Genomic DNA, 20713 nt, shown 5'->3' with positions numbered 1-20713 from the left:
ATGTTTAAATTATTATCTATTTTTAATGTGATTTTATTAATGTTGACTTCTTTTCTCACATTTCTGATTTTTTTATTAATGTGCTATATATCATATTAATCAGACTGTGCAAATAATTTTGGTTTTACTGTGCTTTTATTTTCCTCCAGAGGGGATTTATATTTGCTTTCTGGGAGGAAGGTAATATTGAATTTGGGTTACATAGTTGTCTATGTTTGGATTCTGATCACCTTAAACAAAAATTCTGTGTGCAGATGTGTAAGGGGATTCTTTAATGTTAAAAAGTTCACATAAGTATGCATAATGCTACAACTGGCCAGTTGGACAACTGACTCTCAAGAAAAGAAGGGAGGGAAGGAAGGAGGAAAGAAAGAAGAAAGGGAAAGGAAGAAAGAGAAAGGAAAGGACAGGGAAAGGCAAAAAAAGACAAAAGAAAGAAAACAAAAGCCCTGGTTGGTAACATTTGCCAACTTCTCTGTTGCCACTACTCCCACTATGGCCAATTCAAGTTACCAAAACAGTGTCACTGAATGTGAACTTGGGAAGAGACATGACAACTGGCTGTACTATAATCTCTACCATCTCATCATCTATTTCTCATTTGTGGGGAAAAGTTCTCAGTTGTACAATTATTATTGTTCATACAGCAAATTAATATATCTCTATAGGTATGCATTTTGGTTATTTTGTGGGAAAAAAAATTGCATTTTGTTTTCTGGCCCAGTTACACAATTGGCCCAATTGAAGCAACTGCCGTAAACACAATTGTCTTTTTTCCTCAGGTAAGTTTGGTGTGCACAGGAACATGTGGCCCTGTGTAGTCTGTGTTTCAAAGGAAAGTCTGAGATTGGTGCTGGGTGTTGAAAATGTCTGTTGGGCTCTTTGGTGACCTGAACTTGTGTTAAAGGGAGTTTCTCTTATCATTTTAGGCATTTTTGCTGCCTTCCTGTGACATAGCTGTAACCAGAAAAGTAGTTCAAGTGTACAGAAACTGGATCCTCCAGGACAAACCTGTGTTCATGGAGGAACCAGACATAAAAGAAGTTGCCCAAGAAGATGCTGAAAAATTAGAATTTTCAGAGACTGATAAGAAGCAGGTAATATTTTATCACTTAGTGTTTGAGTTGGGAACACCTGTATTAAAATATAAAGCAAAGTATTCTGCTCCGTCAAAGGTCGCAGTCAGGCCACCTCTTTGTTGTCAGCTCTGTTGCTCTCGGGTTGCTGAGTTCCATGATGAGCGCCTGCCTCAGGGAGGCTGCTTCTGTTCTCTGTTCAAGGTCCTCTGTCACATCCTAAGCTCAGGCTTGGCCACATGTGCGTGGCAGCTTCTTTATTCACTACTGCATGAGAGTCTTTGAATAAGCCAATATACTTTGCATGTCTCTGTATGAGACTAAAAATGTCACTGCCATATCATTGATATGCTTAAATAAGTAATATTCACTTAACTAAATTTAGAATGTTTTGGCAGACTTTCCTTGTACAGTGGCCATACCAGCAACAGTCCAATGTGACACACAATATTAATAAGCGAAGTGAGCCTCGCTTCAGGGCTGGGTGCTGTTCTCAGAGAGGGGTGCTATCAGGATGGACCTTTCATTCCATGTTAGATAAAGCCACAGGTGCGAGTGGGCCTCTACTTGACGCACAAAAAAAACTTAGGTCGTATTTATATTTCTGGCATGCTATTTTGACATCTAGTCTGAGAATTCTTTCTAAAAGTGGGTGTCTGTCATGGCAATTAACACCAAACATTAAAAAATACTTGTAACCAAAGGTATATCACTTTTAAATATCTACATTAATTCCCTAATTTGATTTTTCAATATTGAAGTCATCTTAATAACTAGTCATGAGATCAAAACAAATCAACAGTCATGTTCACTGGGTCACTGGACAAACGTTATCTATTTCTTCAGCACATACTAAGTGCTAAGCACCATTTTAGGTGATGGAGGTAGAATGGTGAACACAATAGAAGAGAGGCTTGCCTTCTAGAACCTGTAATCTCATGAATTCTGGTGAGCGTAAGGAACTAAATACACAACATGTGCTTCTCCCCACTCTGTTGACTGATTGTTATTTTCTAAAGACCTCATCTGAAAGTTCTGGTCACAAGCGATCTTCCAGTTGGGGACGAACTTATTCCTTCACGAGTGCTGTGAGCAGAGGGTGTGTGACCGAAGAGGAGAATAAAAACGTGAAGGCTGGGGCCCAGGCTATGCTGCAGGTATGCTCTGGCCACAGACGGGAAGGTTCCCGGATGGAGTCAGCTTGAACATTTTGTTTATTGGGGGTGACATCGTATAAAGTATGGTGATGTTTTTAGCTATCCATCAGTAAACAGCCCTTAAATTCTCATGCTAAGTTTTCTTTCTGCTTTCCCACCTTCAATTTATAAAGATTTTTTTTTTTTTAGTCAGAGAAGCATCTGAACTGGTTGCAGTTTTTTGAGAGGGATTGTTAAACAGTGAATATATGACTGAGATTTCAACCTTAAAAGTATCTTCTTTTTATTTATTTATTTAACATCTTTATTGGAGTATAATTACTTTACAATGGTGTGTTAGTTTCTGCTTTATAACAAAGTGAATCAGCTGTACATATACATATGTTCCCATATCCCCTCCCTCTTGCATCTCCCTCCCACCCTCCCTATCCCACCCCTCTAGGTGGTCACAAAGCACTGAGCTGATTTCCCTGTGCTATGCGGCTGCTTCCCACTAGCTATCTATTTTACGTTTGGTAGTGTATATATGTCAATGCTACTCTCTCACTTCTTCCCAGCTTACCCTTCCCCCTCCCCGTGTCCTCAAGTCCATTCTCTACGTCTGCGTCTTTATTCCTGTCCTGCCCCTAGGTTCTTCAGAACCATTTTTTTTCTTTTTTTAGATTCCATGTATATGTGTTAGCATACGGTATTTGTTTTTCTCTCTCTGACTGACTTCACTCTGTATGACAGACTCTAGGTCCATCCACCTCATTACAAATAACTCAATTTCTTTTCTTTTTACGGCTGAGTAATATTCCATTGTATATATGTGCCACATTCTGAACACATATGGGTAGTGAGTTACCTGGATTCTAATTTGTAAGACAAACTTGGTGATTATATAATCGTATAAGTAATATTCCTCTTAAAACTTGCCTGTGTTTATGAAGAATGATGATTAATGCAGTAATTTTTAGATATTTATCTGAATGAATATATGAAATACCATTTGGGAACATTGGGAAAAGCAGCTTTGGCTTATCACTCAGTCTCCCCAGATCTCAGGATTTGATCTCAAAAATGGAGATTTATCTCAAAAAAAAAGATTACCTCTTGGGTTGCACCCAGTGTGAAGGTTGTTAGAAGTATAAGTGAAAACACAGGGTCCCTCTCTTTCCCCTGATCCCTGGCACTCCACCCTCCTCCCCATATCCATATGCACGTTCCTCTGTGTCCAGTTAGGCCTCCCACACAGAGGCTGGGCGTAGGGTCTGGGGCAGGAAGGCATGGTACCCAGTTTTCAGTGATACCGTGTTTCTGTCATCTGTCTCTTGAGAGGATTCCTTATCGTGGGATCCTTTTTGTTTTTAAATTAATTGGCAGTTTAATATACTGTAATTAATGAATTTTCTCATTTTTCATTGAAAATCAGCAAATAATTTGAAAATCAGCAAATAATATTAGCTTTAAAAAACTCAAGATGATTTTACTTGAATAGCTTCAGAGAATTTTGGCGCAGCTCCTAAATGTCACCTGTGTGCCCACCAGAGCAGTGGTTGCAGGAGTCCCCACCCCGCCCCCTCCCCGCAGAGCATCCCGTAGTCGGCCAGTTGGGGTTGCGGGTGCCTGTTATTTCCCTGAGTTCAGGTGAGTTATTTATTCTCTAGAAGGAGAACTTAATCCCCTTGGCTGAGCTAAGAAAGAGAATTTCTACTTGATTATAGCTCTACAGTTTTTAAAAATATTTTGTTTGGATTTAGATAGCTGTTTTTGTTCTCATTTTATCGAGTACCTTGGTCCTTGATTTGGTTAATGAGAAAAACGTGGCCAAATGAAGGTTTGATAAGATAGTACTGTTTTATAATTGCTTCTGACAGGTACAGTTTGGACATACTCATTTTGTTGATCTATTTTTATCCTAACTGATACTAACATGGTAATAAATAGTCATGGAGTCAACATTTTTGATGTTGTTTTGAAAGTAAAGTGAAAGAAATATAATATATGAAGACTCCTCACTTTTACTTTGGAGTATGCAAAGGTTTAAAATTAAATCAAGGAGCCAAGTACATTGAATTAAAAAGAATCTGTATTGTAGTATATCATCTATGGCGTACTTCTTTAAAAGACATAGTCACTAAAGCTATAGTTCGCTAGTCAAAAGGTTCTTTATTTTCATTTTTCTTACTCGAAGCTTAGTAAATCTTCACAAGTGCTGTTATCATCTGTTATCAACTATTACAGTGCTGATTTTGTGATTCTTCCTAGAAAATTGGGACACGATACATTTTTAATCTTGCATAAAATTATCTCAGAGGCTGTCAGCATTTTAGTTCGCCCACTTGACTTTTGAGTGTGCTCATTTCAGTTCCTCTGGTCAGTTTGTGCATCTGTTTTGAGATGCTGTGTTAATGGATTTCGTCCACAAGTGAGCCAGCTCTGTTTGTCCCCAGATCATTGGTGTCTGTGCTGTTGAATAGAGAGGAGAACTAAGAGGGACTGTAGGTCTAGAAGGTGGAGAAGCTCCACCCTTGGCACCAGGTTGACAGCTCAGAATGTCCTGACTCTGTGTAAATGATGACACGTTGTTATGCCGCAGCAGTGCCCCTGGGCAATAACTCCCTACAGGGTAGCCTGGATCCGTGCTCCCCACAACTCTCTAAGGATGGTACAGGACAGGGGACTTGTATCCTAAAGGCAGAGTGTAGAGCAGTTGGCGTACTTTCTAAATTTTGTTGGGAATCTCAGTTTTTATCCTAAGAATTTCCTTAGGTTTTGTGTTCTGCTGCATATTGTATTTCTCATATTGAAAACCCATGCTCCTGGAAGGTGTGCAGTGTTGGCCACACGCCTTTGCCCCTTTGCTGGCTGCCCTTTGGGTGGTACTGGCTGCCTCCTGTCAGCAAGGCCTTCATGTCAGCAAGGCTGGAGACTCAACAAGAGCCAGGTCTTTCTTTCCAGCCGCTGTCTGACCCAGGGCCCCTACCCTCTCTGCCGGCCCCCCAAGGTTCCTCACCCACAGGCAATGATCCTGTCTTATCTTTTTAAAAAATTTTTGAGGGGGTGTCAAAAAGAAATCTGCAGAAGCCTTTCTGATTCATAAATTTCCAAATCTGCAATATTAATATGTAATAGCAAGTATTTTTCTAGAAAAGATCTTTCAAGGATCAGTATTTAAGTAATTCTAGGGGGTGAACTAGAATAAATTTGAGTATGTGTTGGTACCACTTGTCTTATTGAAATAGCTCAAAGGTGAAATTAATATCATTCCCTTTAAACAAAATTTGTTCAGGTTTATCTGTTTAATTATATCTTCTCATGTAAAATGTGTTGATTCTAAGGTATTTTTGACAAACGCTGCAAACGTCTTCTTGCTGGAACCGTGTGTGGAAGTTCCCATGCTCTTGAAGGAGCAAGTTGATGCGTGTAAAGCTGTTCTGATGTTTTTTAGGCGCATGATAATGGAACTTACAATGAATAAGAAGACATGGTGAGTATCTTTTCAGTAAATTAACACTGTAAAACAGATGTTTCTGTTTTCAACGAAATAATTAAAATGCTAAAGGCTTCGTTTATTAAATAGCTCTACAAAGTGAACGATGAGATGATAATCAGTCTTTTGTAACAGAATTATGAAGGTAAGTATCCAGTACTTTGACAGTTCATTTATTTTCATTATTGGTTTTAAAAAAAGTTCTCAAATTAAGAGAAAGCAGTCATATTACTTAATAGTAGATTTTTCCATTTTAAACTGTCGTCAAGCAGTTTGTGGAAAAGCAGTAACTGACGTTTCATAATGTCATTCTTCATAATCCCAGGAGGGTTGGTTAATTGCTCCAGAATACTTTTAACTGATTTGATTGTTTTAAACTTGAAGTTTTAAATTCATTTTAGAAAAACAGTTATTTTAAGTGATAAATTGTCAGAGTGCAGTGAAAAATATAGTGGCGTCATTAAAATACACGTATGTGAAGTGTTTTCCTCCTGGTCGTTCATTTTTGTTTGGTGTCTTTGTGTCTATAATGTCCCAGAGGTAAGCAGTGCATTAGAGTTTCCCGTGATGAGTGTCTGCACATCCCTCCAGCTCCTAAGGTTTGGGGGGTGGGGGGCAGCCTTTCCCTTCTACTTGTCCAGTCCGGTCCTTGCAGGTTCCTCCCACCCAGGGAGCACCCTCCCTACCTGCCTGGCAGTGGTCAGCACCTTCAGACCCGGGCTGGTGGCACCTGCCTCCCAGAAATGCTCGGGGTCCCTGTTCCCAGGCCTGTGCTCTGGAGGCTGGAGCCGTTGCTCAGGGAGCCATGGGGGTGAGATGGGACTGAGCCCGCAGGGCCTCCAGGGCCTTGCATCCAGCCCTTTTCTTTCTCAGATGAGGGGGAGCGGGCCCAGAGGAAGCCGGCGGGCCGAAGGTGCACAAATACAGGAACCACAGATGCCAAAATGGTCACTTGAAGCTGTCCCTTCCGGTGTCATCTTTCCCAGACTTTTACACTTAGCACTGTTTGCCGAGAAGCTGTTGCTAAAGCGTCACAGGGATGAACAAGGCAATTTAAACAAAGTTAAAAGCTGTGTCAGTGATGCTGAAAGCAATGAGAAATGCTGGAAGCTTTCAACTGAAATATCTGCTCCACATACCAGTTGTATCAAGTGTTTTTGATGCTTTTTTTTTCCTTTGAAAACTCTATGAATTCTGTATACCAGTGTATCAGTAATATTTTGATATTTTTGATAATCTTTTTTGGGGTGAAAATTCTAGGAAATAAAATTAAACAATGCTTCTCTGTTTCTTTAATAATTCAGAGATTTCCAGGTAAAACTATAAAAAAATCAAAATATAGGAATAGATGAAAATACTCACCGAAAAAAAAAAACTAAAGTCAGTAGAGCATAGACCAGGGATGTGATCTATTTGCCTAGCAGATTTTCCTGTGTATTGAAGTACCGGACGATCAGTGAATTCCCTCCCTCCCTCCCTCCCTTCTTTCGTCTGGTAAATAACTAGGGAGCTTCTACTATGAGGACAGAGGGTAAACTAGACAGGGTCCCTGCCCTCCCGAGGCATCCGTCCTCATAGGCCTGAGAGACGCGATGAACACAAAAGTGGGGTCAGGTGGGGTTCAGCGCTAAGAACCGTGGAGCTGGTTGTGGGGGGCAGTGTGGAGGGTGGGAAGGCCTCTCTGAGCAGAGCCCAGAGGGAAGAGCATCCCCACGAGGAGGAACTGCAGGTCACAGCTGCTGGGTTCCGGGCAGGATGAGATGGCGGCCAGTGCAGTGGGGGGCACCCCAGGCCAGGGGGCACAGGGCCCCGCGGGCTGCAGGAAGGTCCCCGCTACCTCTGCTTGAGCGCGAGAGTGTGACACGACCCGATTTATGTTTCCAAAAGATCTCTGGCTGCTGCGTGGAGAGAGACAGTGCCTGGAGTGCAGACTCTGTGGCGGTGGATGACGGTGGCTGAGAGCAGGCTGTAGCCCGGCAGGTGCCGAGTAGTGGCCCCCAAAGAGGGCATAGCCGGTGTTAGTGAGTAGGTGTGCAAGGAGATGGGGGCAAAGTAGAGAACAAAGAGGCAGCAAGAGCCGCTCCTCCGCCACTTGGGCAGCACACATGGGCCGTCCTGGTCTCGCTCTTCAGGCAGGTCCCCTTTGAGAGGAGCGACCAGAGTTAATGTTTCTCAAAACACAAAGGAACAAACAGAGATCAGAACTGTTAGCAAAGATTTTTCCAAACTGGAGGTAGTTTTCCACCCCCATTCTCTTCCAGAAGACTCCGTGTGGGAATGTTGTGGTTCCCAAGCTTTCTTAGGTTCAGAAGTTAAACCTGCCTTGTGTCTGTGTCGGTCTTTGCCTCCATCAGGTCTGCATCTTTGGTAACAGTTCCCATGACTGAGGTTTTGGCTGAAAGTTACTACGTTTCTTGTTCTCACGTTCGCACGATGGGTGTGGAAGGGGCTGTTTTTCCTTGTCTTGAGCATCACACAAGGTGCGCAGCAGAGGCGACCCTGGGTGCAGCCCTCCCTTCCCCCTGTGACAGGGCCCGGGGGACGCTGGCCGGGGCGAGCGCAGGCTGTCCCAGCCCTGGGCCATTTCTCCCCTCATCCTCCTCAAAGTCGCCAGCTGCTCCAGGCATGCATGCCCCGATCCTCTAGTCCTGAGCCTGCAGGGTCCGTGGGTAGGGGGCCGGGCGGGCAGGCAGAGCAGAGCACAGTGGGAACGGGCACCTGCAGAAACCAGGACGGAAGTCGGACAGGGTCAGCCACGAGGAGGGCAGGAGACCCTGGAGAAGTTTAATGAGATCCAGCATCGTGTTAAGAGAAAACATTGTTCTCAGAAATGTGAGAAAACTATAAAGGAACCATGATTTGAGATCTTATTATCCAACCTGGACCAGATTACTTTGTCCACTTGGTTTTATCACTGAAGAGCCAGGCCAAGGAGGAAGTTACAGAGATGAAAGAACGGTTCGTGCTCAAGACCTCGAAGTAGTTAAAGGGACCGGGGTGATTTCCCTCCATTAACAGAAAATAATGTGTTCTCCGTTTCCATGGCATCTGGGGGAAGATGTGAAGAATGTAACTCAGCTGTGAGAGAGAAGAATGCCCTTTGGCTGTGCTAGAGAACTTACCATCATCATCACAATTAGCGGTGCTATTTTGTGTCTCTAGTGTTTTATACTCTTCAAAGACTTTTTACATAAAATGCCATCTCCGGGACTTCCCTGGTGGCGCAGTGGTTAAGAATCCGCCTGCCAATGCAGGGGACATGGGTTCGAGCCCTGGTCCGGGAAGATCCCATATGCTGGGGAGCAACTAAGCCCGTGTGCCACAACTACTGGGCCCACGTGCCACAGCTACCTAAGCCCGTGCGCCTAGACTCGTGCTCTGCAACAAGAGAAGCCACCTCAATGAAAAGCCCACGGACCGCAACAAAGAGTAGCCCCTGCTCGCCACAAATAGAGAAAGCCCACACGCAGTAACGAAGACCCAAAACAGCCAAAAAAAAAAAAAAAACACCGTGCGAGGAGTGCTGTGATGGAGACATTGTGACCGCGGTTCTGAGGGGTGCCCTGTTTGCAGAGTCAGGATCTTCCAGGCACAAAGCTCTGTACCCTAAGCGTCCAGTGGTGACCTTTCCCAGCCCTCCTACCTGTGGGAGTTCTGTGGAGCGTGGCCACCCACCACTGCCGACGGAAGACCTCCCCAGGACGAGGACCAGAAAGTCCATGTTGTTTACTGTCACACAGAGAGATAGGGATAGGTTTAAGTAAAATAATGGATGTGAAAGTTTGAGAGTGCTGCGTAAGTTCAGTAGGCACGTTCTCCCCGTGTGCCGTAGGTGCTGGCACAGGTGGAGAAAACGCGTCGCCTCCATTTTTACAACCGGGGGGTGGTGGTCAAGCTGGGATGAGACCTGGGTTGTCCTGTCTACTGATGTGGGCACAAGAGGCGTATTTTTAGAACTGTGGTAACATAAGCTAGCTTATTTTGATAAGTATGGTATTCATTATGTAATGGGCATTGAGATACTTCTGAATGATATGTGATTATCAATTTTGCTGAATCCTTAAGAGAATTTCATGTACCTATAAATGTAAGTGCTTTGGAGATGTGATTAATAATATGAGCTTTTATTTTGGGTGGCCCAGGGAACAGATGTTGCAAATACTACTCAGGATAACAGAAGCTGTCATGCAGAAGCCAAAGGATAAACAAATAAAGGACTTGTTTGCCCAGAGCTTGGCAGGGTTACTGTTTAGGGTAAGTTTTTTTTATTAAAACACTGCAAATGCAAGAAATGAATTAGATTTTACAGCAAATTAGTTTTAATCACAGAATTTCAAGAGTAAAATTAAACTAACTTTAAATTTCTAAAAATTTAATTAGAAAATTTCCTTCTTAGCTTTGTCTTGAAGGTTGTAATCTTGTCTTTACAATTAGTGCTGCTCTTCTCTTAGGCCTTCCCACCTTTCTGCCATCTACTTCCTCTTTTGATTTGCTGAAGGTTGCTAGAAATTAGGAAGATGACAAGAGCTGATGCCCTTGGTGTCGGGCCAGGTAGATTTGAAGAGATGAAGGATGGACAGAGCATGGGAATAGGAATAGGATGGGAGAGGTTCGGTCTAGAGATAAACGTGTGAGGGCCATTGATGTGCTGAGCGATTGTGTTTAAAGCCACAGGGCTGGGTGGGATCACCTGGGGAGGGAGAGTGTGTCAGAGAGAAGAGGGCCATCTGCCGATGGTCAGATGGAGAGGGCCAGCCAGAGATGCTGAGGAATGGTGGCCAGTGACCTGGGAGGGTCACTGGGGGCGCATGTGTCCTGGATGCCCTGAGAGCAGTGTTGAGTAAGAGGAGACAGCCAGTCGACTGTTGGCTTTGCCAAGATGTTGGTGGCTGAGAATGTTCTAGGGGAATGAGGCCCACCTGGAGTGGATGGAGGAGAAAGTGAGAGCTGGGCAGTGGAGGTCCCAGCTAGAGTCACAGCTTTGCAGAGGGAATGGTGTGGAAGGGAGGGGGGAGGAGGGGGTGAGCTGGAGCCAGCGGGGATGTGGGGAGCAGGGTTTCAGGAAGGTGGCGGTAAAGTATGCTCGGTCACCAGTGGGGATGATCCAGGGAGGGAGAGCAGCATCGTCTGGGGCAGAGAGAACCTCAGAGGTGAAGTTCTGGACCAGGTGAGGAGCCGGGTTGGCCTCCAATGGGAGCGGAGAGCCAAGGAGATGGCTGCGGTTCCTGCATCTCATGGCAAGAAGGGTCTAGCGCAGGAGTCTCTGACGTCACCCTAAGGGGCAGAGAGGAGAAGGCAGGTGAGGAACTGACGGCCTGGAAGGAAGTTGAAAGGGTCCTGAGGGCGGCAGCCTGTTGCAGCATTTCTCTTTTCTAGAATCACTAGTATTTATGGAATGCATGGTTGTTATGAAATATTTCTGACAGAGAGCAGTGTGAAAGAATGTGACGTTCTATCCAATAAAGGCTGTGGTCCAGTGGATGGGCCTGACTTTGAGTAATCCAACAGGAGAACGAGGGTGGACCATCAGCTGGGGTGACACTGCAGGGACAGAGGTGGCTGCCCTCCTCGGGGACTGGAAGGTGGTTTTGGAGGTTATGTGTTAAGAGCATATCCAGAATACAGGTAGGTTCTGTGGGTGAAAGTGACAAAAAAGAGAAGTTAGTACTCTAAATAAAGCCAAATATTCCCTTTGTAACGCAAGAGAAGCCAGCTGTTCATACTAATTTTGAATAGTTTACTATGACTGAATGATCCTGACCTGACGAGAAACGTAGGAAAGGCTGCAGGAGTAATTGGCATGAACTCAGTTAACCCCTCATGGTATAATCACCTTTAGTCTGATAACCTTGCCTTCACTGGATGGGTGAAGTGCTCTGCACACCCTTCTGTGTGTCCCACTTTGCTGTGCTCTCGCCTGTAAGGTGGCACTGACCACCTGCCCTGCGGTCTGCCTGGGCAGACAGACCCTCTGCTCACCTTGCTCTGACTCTGGGGCATCTCACTGTTCGACCTTCCTGACCTCCCCTTCTTTTTTTTTTTTTTTAACATCTTTATTGGGGTATAATTGCTTTACAATGGTGTGTTAGTTTCTGCTTTATAACAAAGTGAACCAGTTATACATATACATATGTTCCCATATCCTGACCTCCCCTTCTTGATGGGACTGGAGCTGCCATGTGACATGGATGGGGGCCGGGCTTAGGCGGCGGGTGCCTGAGCCCCACTCCTCACCAGTTGTCTAGTCCCATATCTATTGTGGGTCTTGGAATTAGAGTGAGAACTTGTCACTAAACTAAGCAAGAGTGTATTGTGGAGTGTGGTTTCTGTTTGTTTGGTTTGGGTTTGGGGAGGAGGGCAGAATCCTCCTCATTAATGGAGAAGTCTTGTCAGATCTTACTCGAAGATGAGTTTGGAGTCCATGATTATTAATGATTTTGATGTCGTTGTTGTTATTATTTTGGCAGTGGTTCAGCGCATCCAGAGGAATGCTTACATTAATTAAGAGCTAACCATAAAGTAGCAGAGAGAAGATGTGCTTTTTAGACTTAGACAGATTCTGGGTTCTGACCCCAGCTCTGGTACTTCCTGGCTTGTGTGGCCTTGAGCAAATCACTTCATCTTTCTGAGTCTTGTCCCTCATCTGCCACAGTCAGGAAAGGGCTCCTTCCTACCTTCCAGGGTTGTTGGAAGAATCAGAGAGGATGCACCTGGATTTATGATCATCTGTTGGCCTCCCAAGTCCTTTTGTGAGACCCCAGGAGGAGGGAAATGTGAAAGGTCAGGGCAGATCTGCCAGGCAGTCAGGCGGCTCCATCTTAGTCCCATCCTACAATTAAAATGTGCTCTCTGGATTCCCTGGTGGCGCAGTGGTTGAGAGTTCGCCTGCCGATGCAGGGGACACGGGTTCGTGCCCCGGTCCGGGAGGATCCCACATGCCGCGGAGCGGCTGGGCCCATGAGCCATGGCCGCTGAGCCTGCGCGTCCGGAGCCTGTGCTCCGCGACGGGAGAGGCCACGACAGTGAGAGGCCCACGTACCGCAAAAAAAAAAAAAAAAAAAAAAAAAAAAAAAAGTGCTGTCTGATCATTATTTGTGTGGTCATGCAGCCTGTCTACAATTGCCAGATACTTGATTTTTAAAATTTTGAATAAAGAGACTATTAAAGGGGACGGGGAATTTTAAGTTGCCATTATCCTTTTATCTTTTTCTAATTTTTCCTTTAGCGTTTAGTTTTTTCTCTGTCAGTAAATAAGTTGGGTTGACAAATTTTCTTGAAAGGATAGTTGAGTTTTACTTAGTTTTAAATACTTACCAAGTCATGCTGATTGCCATAAATGATGCTTTTACATACTTCCATCAGTGCTAACTGTGCCTCCTGCTTGAAGCTCAGAAGTATATCAGGAAACTTGGACTTCGGTCCTTCTGTTTATAGCCTGAGCCAATACCTTAAAATTATGTCATCCCCTAAGTGAGGTGGGTAGAGAGACATAGAAAGTGGTTGGTTAGGAAACTTTGTAAGAAAAGGAGTGATTTACCAGTGAAGGTGTCTTTTATACGTCTTGTGTGCCAAGACATACTTGATAAAACATGACTTTCAGTGCCGAAGGATGAAATTAGGGATGCCCTTATTCAGCTTTTTATCTTTAGAGAGAAATAGGACTCCAGAAAAGCCATGTAAATTGTCCAGGTCACAAACCAGGTTAGTGACAACCGAGTCTGAGGCCCTCTCTTCCCCTCTTCCTGTTAGAAAAGGGGGCCCTGGGCTTACGTCTGCTGACTGTCCTTAGCTGTGAATGAGAATGAGGTGTGATGTGTGATGATGCACATGTTTGTGAGATTTGCGGAGGTGAAGCCTATAAGCTGCAGGAAGTCATGGTTCTGTCCTTGTCTAATAATTAGTCAATAAAGCGAGGCCGGTGCAGGACCCAGGGGGCATCTTATACACACTCCTCTGCTTTTAAACCTGAAGCCAGCGCCGTGACGACATGTGAGGCTGAGTCCTGGCGACTTGGCCAGTCTCTGCATTCTCCTACTCTGGAAGATTATATGTATATTTTAAAATTTATTTTATTTTATTTCTGGCTGTGTTGGGTCTTCATTGCTGTGTGCGGGCTTTCTCTAACTGCGTCGAGCGGGGGCTACTCTTTGTTGCCGTGTGCGGGCTTCTCATTGCGGTGGCTTCTCTTGTCACGGAGCATGGGCTCTAGGTGCGCGGGCTTCAGTAGTTGTGGCTCACGGACTCTAGAGCGCAGGCTCAGTAGTTGTGGCGCACAGGCTTAATTGCTCCGCGGTACATGGGATCTTCCCGGATCAGGGCTTGAACCCGTGTCCCCTGCATTGGCAGGCGGATTCTTAACCAGTGCACCACTAGGGAAACCCCTGGAAGATTATATTTGTGATCTACCATTTATTAATTTTATTGTGTATATGCACTTTATGGTAATGACCTCAAACTCATTTTGAAAACAGGAGTGTAAAAACTGAATAAACAGAAGCTGGCATTTTAGTCAGAATAACAATGTATACTAAAGTACTAATAACAATAAATGGTAACATTATTTTACTTTTTCCTTTTGCATTGTCCTTAATTTTTAAAAAATTCATTCATCTTAGAACCAGATTTTAAATATGAGTGTTTAGAACCTTGTTTTCAATATACTCAACCATTTTAGCTCAACTTTAACATTTTTACCCCTTTAAAAAGTGTAGTTAACATGAATTAAAACAGAGAACAGGTACATTGTCATGAGGGTCACTTTATATATGATTTTTCAGGTGGTCAGAGCAGGCTTGTCTAGGTACAGACTCCTTTCTTTTTCTCAAAGTTTTCCTAGGTCTATATTAGAAAAATTTCTTTTAATTAAAAAGCAGTCTATGGCCATACGACCCTGAACCCGTCTAATCTAATCTAAATTAAAAAGCAAATTCACCCCCATCCCATGCACAGTACAACTCCTGACAGCAGTGGGAGCCTATTTGCATCTGGGTTGGGCAGAGATATTGGCAAGTTGGCACCTTACCTGGTACATTTTAGCTCTGACAATAGATCAGGGAAGTTACCCAGACTTTGGCTATAAAGATTCCCTCTACTAAGATTAGGAAAGCATCTGGGGCTCATCTGAGATGGACTTGGCACTTCTTTCAAGGGAGATACATTTTGGTTTTTTGTTGTTGTTTGTTTTTTATTTATTTTAGTTTTAGGCTGTGTCGGGTCTTAGTTGAGGCATGCGGGATCTTTCGTTGTGGTGTGAGGTCTTCTTTCTGGTTGTGGTGTGCGGGTTTTCTCTTCTCTAGTTGTGGCGTGCAGGCTCCAGGGTGCGTGGGCTCTGTAGTTTGCGGCACGTGGGCTCTCTAGTTGAGGCGCACGAGCTCAGTAGTTGTGGCACGCGGGCTTAGTTCCCCAACCACGGATTGAACCCTCGTCCCCTGCGTTGGAAGGCGGATTCTTTACCACTGGACCACCAGGGAAGTCCCGGGAGATACATTTTGAGTTGAATTTTAAAGGATGCGGAATATTTTGGCAGAGGTAAGGAGCTGGGCACCTTGGAGGTAAGGAAATACCCAGAATACATGCATAATTGTCTTGTTGTAGGGTTGCCCCTGCGAGCAGCTGTAGTACTGTGGACCGTGAGACCAGGGGGACTGAGGGACTCTTAGGGAAACGAACTCCGATGGGGGAAATGCAGGCTGCTTCCTGGAGGCTGGGGGTGGGTGACATCAGGGACACCCAGGAGGAAGTGACGTCCAAGTTGTGACCTGAAGAGTGGGCGGAAGTTAAAGAAGCAAAATGAGGAAAGAGAGGGAGGGAAGGGTATGTGCCGAGGCCGGGAGAGGAGAGGCCAGGTGGAGGGCCTGGAGGGCTCTCAGTGGAGGAAACTGAGTTCTTTTCACAACTACGCTGCGTGGCAGGTGCCTGCAGGACGTGGCATGTGGGCTACGAGTGAGCAGAGAGAAGGGTCAGGAAACCAGCATCTCGAGAGGTCTGGGTTGAATGTGGGCAGCGAGCAGATGGTCATTGGAGCCATGAGAACGGGGACCAAAACCTAGGCAGAAGGTGGGGTGGCAGAGGATGGAGTGAGTGTGGAAGATGGAGTGAGTGTGGGCCATTCTTTCAAGAAATTTGGCTTTGAAAGGGGAAGAAGGGGCTGTAGCTCGAAAGGGACATCAGGGCTCAAGGGAACTTCTGTGGGGTTTTTTTGAGATAAGGAAGAATTGGATCATGTTTACATGCTGATGGGTAGGAGCTGGGGAAGTAGGATGGGCAGGGGGTCAAGGTGAGGTGGGGTTAACAGAAATGCAGAGTCTGAGGAGGAGGCCGGGAGCAGGGGTCAGGGTCGGGGGGCACGCAGGAGAGCAGGGCCCCCTCCCTGCACGGCCTGCAGTGGGGGAGGAGCTGGGCAGATGCAGGCCTAGTGGGCGGAGGTCCAGGGCATTGTTTCCTGGGGTCTGTGCTCTGAAGTCTGCTTTGAGCTCATCTGCTGCCAGTCAGGCAGGAGCTGGTGGAGGTGGAGGTTTACCTGCAGAATACAAGGCTCAGAGTGGCCCCTGCAGGGAGTGAGGGGGCGAATAGGCTCCCCAGGTCCCGCCAGGACCAACCACAGACACTAGGATCATTTTGATCAGTGTCTGTTCAGAATGATAACTAATTTCACAGTAGCTCAAATCTTGATTACAGTGGATCAGATGCATTTTGAGAAATTAAACACAGTATCCCCAAGCACTTTTTATGTTAAAATTCATTTTATTAATAGTGATTTTCAATGTTTTGTCGAAAGTACACTTCTTCCAAATGGAGATGATTGAATTCTCCTGTTGATTGGTCGTTTTCAGACGCTCATGGTGGCCTGGATCCGCGCAAACCTCTGCGTGTACATCTCTCGGGAGCTCTGGGACGACTTCCTCGGGGTGCTGTCCTCCCTCACAGACTGGGAAGAACTCATCTACGAGTGGGCCAGCATCATGGACTCCTTGACGGTGGTGCTTGCCAGGACCGTGTACGGAGTTGAGATGACAAACCTACCTCTGGACAAATTAAGTGAACAGAAGGAGAAGAAGCAGCGAGGCAAAGGTATTTCCTGCCTGGCTGGGTGGCACCGGGCGTCTGAGTCTGGGGAGGAGTGTGTATTAAACAGCAGGCAGTCGACGCATGGAATTTCATAGTCAGCTGAACCAGCTGTACGGACAGTATCTTTTTTTTTTTTGTGGTACGCGGGCCTCTCACTGCTGTGGCCTCTTCCGTTGCGGAGCACAGGCTCCAGACGTGCAGGCTCAGCGGCCATGGCTCACGGGCCCAGCTGCTCCGCAGCATGTGGGATCTTCCCGGACCAGGGCACGAACCCATGTCACCTGCATCGGCAGGCGGACTCTCAACCACTGCGCCACCAGGGAAGCCCCGGACAGTATCTTTTAACGGTGGTGTTCAATCGCGTCTCCTAGCACTGTGTCCCCTTAGTGAGGATGACGGACAGGCTGGGAAGAAGGAAGAAGGAGGATTGGGAACAGTAGTGATAGCGGTGGGGGCCGGGTGCACCTTCTCTGCCTTCACCCTCAGGGGAGCCTGTGATGTCCGTGCCACTCTCCCCACATCACAGACCAAGAAACTCAAGGACAGAGTCCACAGGGATTGGCTCACTCGGGGTCACACAGCTAAGAAGCGGTAAAGCCGGAAATCAAAGCCAGGCAAGTCCCACACAAGGCGCCCCACTATTTATCATCTATTCTGCTGCGCCCCACCCCCGGGAAGGTGGAGAAGTTCTGAATGCTTCACATGGAGTCATTCTGGCTTTTTTGTGTTTCTGGGTGAAAATTGTTTTGAGACCTGGAGTCAGATCAAGGCGGGAAACCTCAGTACTGATCTCTGTTGGGGATGACACTGCAGCCCGTCTTCATTACTGTTTTTAAGGCTGTGACGCAGTCCTTGGATTAGTTCCCTGTACTCCAGCTTATTGTGTAAAGATTTTGAGGCCGCTCATAGAAATACACATAATACAATGGATAAAATACATAAGGACACTGGGGCGGAATGAACAGGGGTGGAGCTCCAGGCATGGATAAAATGCCAGGATGCACAGTGAAGAGCCTCGGTGCTGCTGGGGAGGTGGGAAGGGGGCCACCACAGATTCAACTCCGATCATCACAGAGTAACACGGGAGAATCACAGAGTGCAAAAGGTGTAAACAAGCTGGTTGCTTGGCTTGTCCTGGTCCTGGGGCCTGTGAGGAATTTTTCCTCCAGAGACTTACAAAAAGCATGTTACTTGCTTACTAGGCTGTGGTCAACTACAGCCTCGACAGTGGTCTTAGTGTAGATGGTGTCAGTTAGCTTTGCTGTGTGACAAAGCACCCCAAAATATAGCGACTTCAAATAACACCATTTATTCAGATCATGATTTTATGGGTTGGCAGTTGTGTTGGCCTCACAGCTGCGTTCGCAGTCAGCCGGGCTGTGACATGCTCAGCGAGCGGCAGTTCCACTGCCAGGGGTTAGCCGGCTGTCAGCTGTGCAGTAGAGGTGACGAGGCCGTACATCTTTCATCACCCAGCAGGCTAGCTCAGGCTGTTCACCTAATGGCTTAGGGTTCCAGGAGCAGGGGAGGACACACTCAGATTTTCAGGTACATTTCAAATCTCTGCTTGCTCAGTTTTGCAACCAAAAGTCATGTGCTGAAGCCCAGAGTTGATGTGGGAGAGGATGACAGAGGATGTGGATACGGGGAAGTGTGAACCAATTATGATTAGTTAACTTCAGAGCCATGTAGTTAATGTGACTGATTCCTAGAATGTCTTCATTGCAGTCTGTGAGTGGCTTGCCAAGGCACCAATTAGTAAGAGCAAGTCAGTGAGAAAGCAAAACTAACTAGTTGAAGTATGGGGCATTCCAGTGGAATTGTCTAATCCCAGTTTGGATTTAGACTGTCTAATGCAATGTTCTCACATACTTTAGCAGAAGATCCTTTTTTCTCCCTAGTTGAAGTTGTAAGGAGCCCCTTCCTAAAAAAAATATATTAGTTGGAGATTTGGGATTGAAGTCAGGGCAGGGAGCCCAGAGCCTGAGCCCTGGGCCTCTGTAGTGTCCTCCATAGCAGCTCTGGGGGCCTCTCTGTAAACCCAGAGTCTGGGAGGGTCTAGGTGCTTCCAGCCAGGAACTTGGCTCCCTGGACTGTGGCTCTCAGTCCCGAAGAGTCTACCTGACTGGGGCACCTTTCAGGATGGAGGGGAGTGGCTGAGACAGAAAGTAAGGACTTTCTCAAACTAACCGTGTTCCCTGCCTCCTGGAATTCTTATAATCCACCCTCCCCTTCAGCCCCCAAAATATTCTCTTCCCTCCCACTATGTGAACACAGATTCATAGGGAGAGATAGGCTTGTCTTAGGAAGGTAAACAACTTCAAAAAATGCTATTTTCAGGAAAGATACAGAACAAATTTTACTGTTTAATTAATGACCATGGCAAATATTTCTGATTTATTTATTATATTGCCTTGTTCTTAAAACACATTTAAATATCCATTATGGAAATACTTGCTGTACAAGCACTAGATTTGTGGAAACAAAGTACACTCTCAGAAGAATCTGGATGTGACAGCGAGCCACAGGTGGCAGCCACCAGCCACGTCGCACGTGTGCAGAAACCTCTAAGTGGCTGATCCTCTTTTCTTCTGTCTTTCTTTTGATCCTTGACCACTTACTTAAAATACTCGTCCAGAGCAGTATGAGAGGAGAAAAAAGGTGATTCACAGATCTGCAGTATTTTACTATTTGGAGCTTCGCTTAAAATAGGATTTTGTATTGTTTGTAGAATTTCATTAACTTTGCTTATTTGAGTATAATTAGAGTTTATGGGCATAAATTTCTTTCAGGGATTCATGGAGAGGTTGGCGTCTACAGGATGGAATACTGTTCTCAAATCAGGATCTCTAATTTACTGGTTTATAGAAGCAGTTTTTGGAGTATCCTGAGAGCCGTGGTGTAACTTCCTTTGACATTGTTCTTATGTTGAGGAAGATTTATTAATTTTTTTTGTATATTGGAATGAGTACCGTGAAGATATGTGAATTTTCATGAGACCATTGAAGATGCTTGAAAAATACTTTGGCAACAGGAATTTTCAGATTCCTGATATATGAATAACTCCCTAAATTGTAATATAAGGAAGTGGCACCTAATCTGCAGCAAGAGAATCTGCTGACTTATATACATCATTCTATGTATGACATTTGCTGAGCAGCACAGGCTATGAAAGAAATAATAATGAATTCAGTCTCTGGATTATTTTCCTTGTCTCGTAGGCTGTGTTCCAGATTCTCAGAAAGGAACCACCGTGGGGAGATCCTTTTCTCTGAGCTGGCGGAGCCACCCCGATGTGGCCGAGCCCATGAGATTTAGGAGTGCCACCACATCCGGGGCGCCGGGAGTCGAGAAAGCGAGAAACATCGTCCGCCAGAAAGCAACCGGTAAGCACGTGTTCTAGTATTTCTCAAAGGAATGGATTTATAGGAATCAAATGTTTTTAAAGTTTTAAAGTTCCACTCAGGACTTAAAACACCAGGCCTTTTATTAACTGAGATGTCTCTGTATCTTTTCAACTTTCTGTCTGACTACTTTCCGAATCAGTTTGTGACATTTATTTCTAAATCCTTCATTGTGAAAAAGAACTTGAGATGTTAATATTGAGTGAGATATTTGTGCAAAAGAGAGAAAATAGATGTTTTGTTTGACCCTTGAAGAAAATAGATTCTTAGTAATCACACAACCAGTTGCATTGTTGTTGCTGTTGAACAATGCTGATCTGAAGAGAGGGTGGAAACTTATTCCAGCAAAGAAAAGGAGAATAAGGGCTTAGTTTTCAGGACTGGAAGGAGACATTTACATTTTTTGCTTCTTTGGAAAATGGAGCTTTACATGCCTGTAGATGTTGACCTTACAGGCTGTTAGAATTAACAAGAACTTGACCGGGAACCTCCAGTTAATCAAACTGTTGCTACAGTTTACTCTTAAAAAGAGAG

At 45.2% G+C, this 20713-nt stretch overlaps 1 protein-coding gene across 2 annotated transcripts in view; it reads left to right on the top strand.

Moving 5' to 3' along the window:
* RALGAPA2 (Ral GTPase activating protein catalytic subunit alpha 2) overlaps window positions 1–20713 on the top strand; it is a 281459-nt gene that overhangs the window by 79723 nt on the left and 181023 nt on the right. For both annotated transcript variants that reach the window (XM_082670096.1, XM_082670095.1), the window contains exons 11-16: window positions 930–1097; window positions 2096–2233; window positions 5557–5705; window positions 9851–9962; window positions 16541–16778; window positions 19997–20161. In XM_082670096.1, coding sequence (XP_082526222.1) covers window positions 930–1097; window positions 2096–2233; window positions 5557–5705; window positions 9851–9962; window positions 16541–16778; window positions 19997–20161 — 970 coding nt within the window. The remainder of the gene's footprint in view (window positions 1–929; window positions 1098–2095; window positions 2234–5556; window positions 5706–9850; window positions 9963–16540; window positions 16779–19996; window positions 20162–20713) is intronic.

Source organism: Grampus griseus, assembly GCF_964374135.1.
Source record: "Grampus griseus genome assembly, chromosome: 14".
In the NCBI taxonomy this organism is placed as follows: domain Eukaryota; kingdom Metazoa; phylum Chordata; class Mammalia; order Artiodactyla; family Delphinidae; genus Grampus; species Grampus griseus.
Note: the sequence above shows the minus strand (reverse complement) of the source record. Positions and strands in the feature narration are given on the sequence as shown.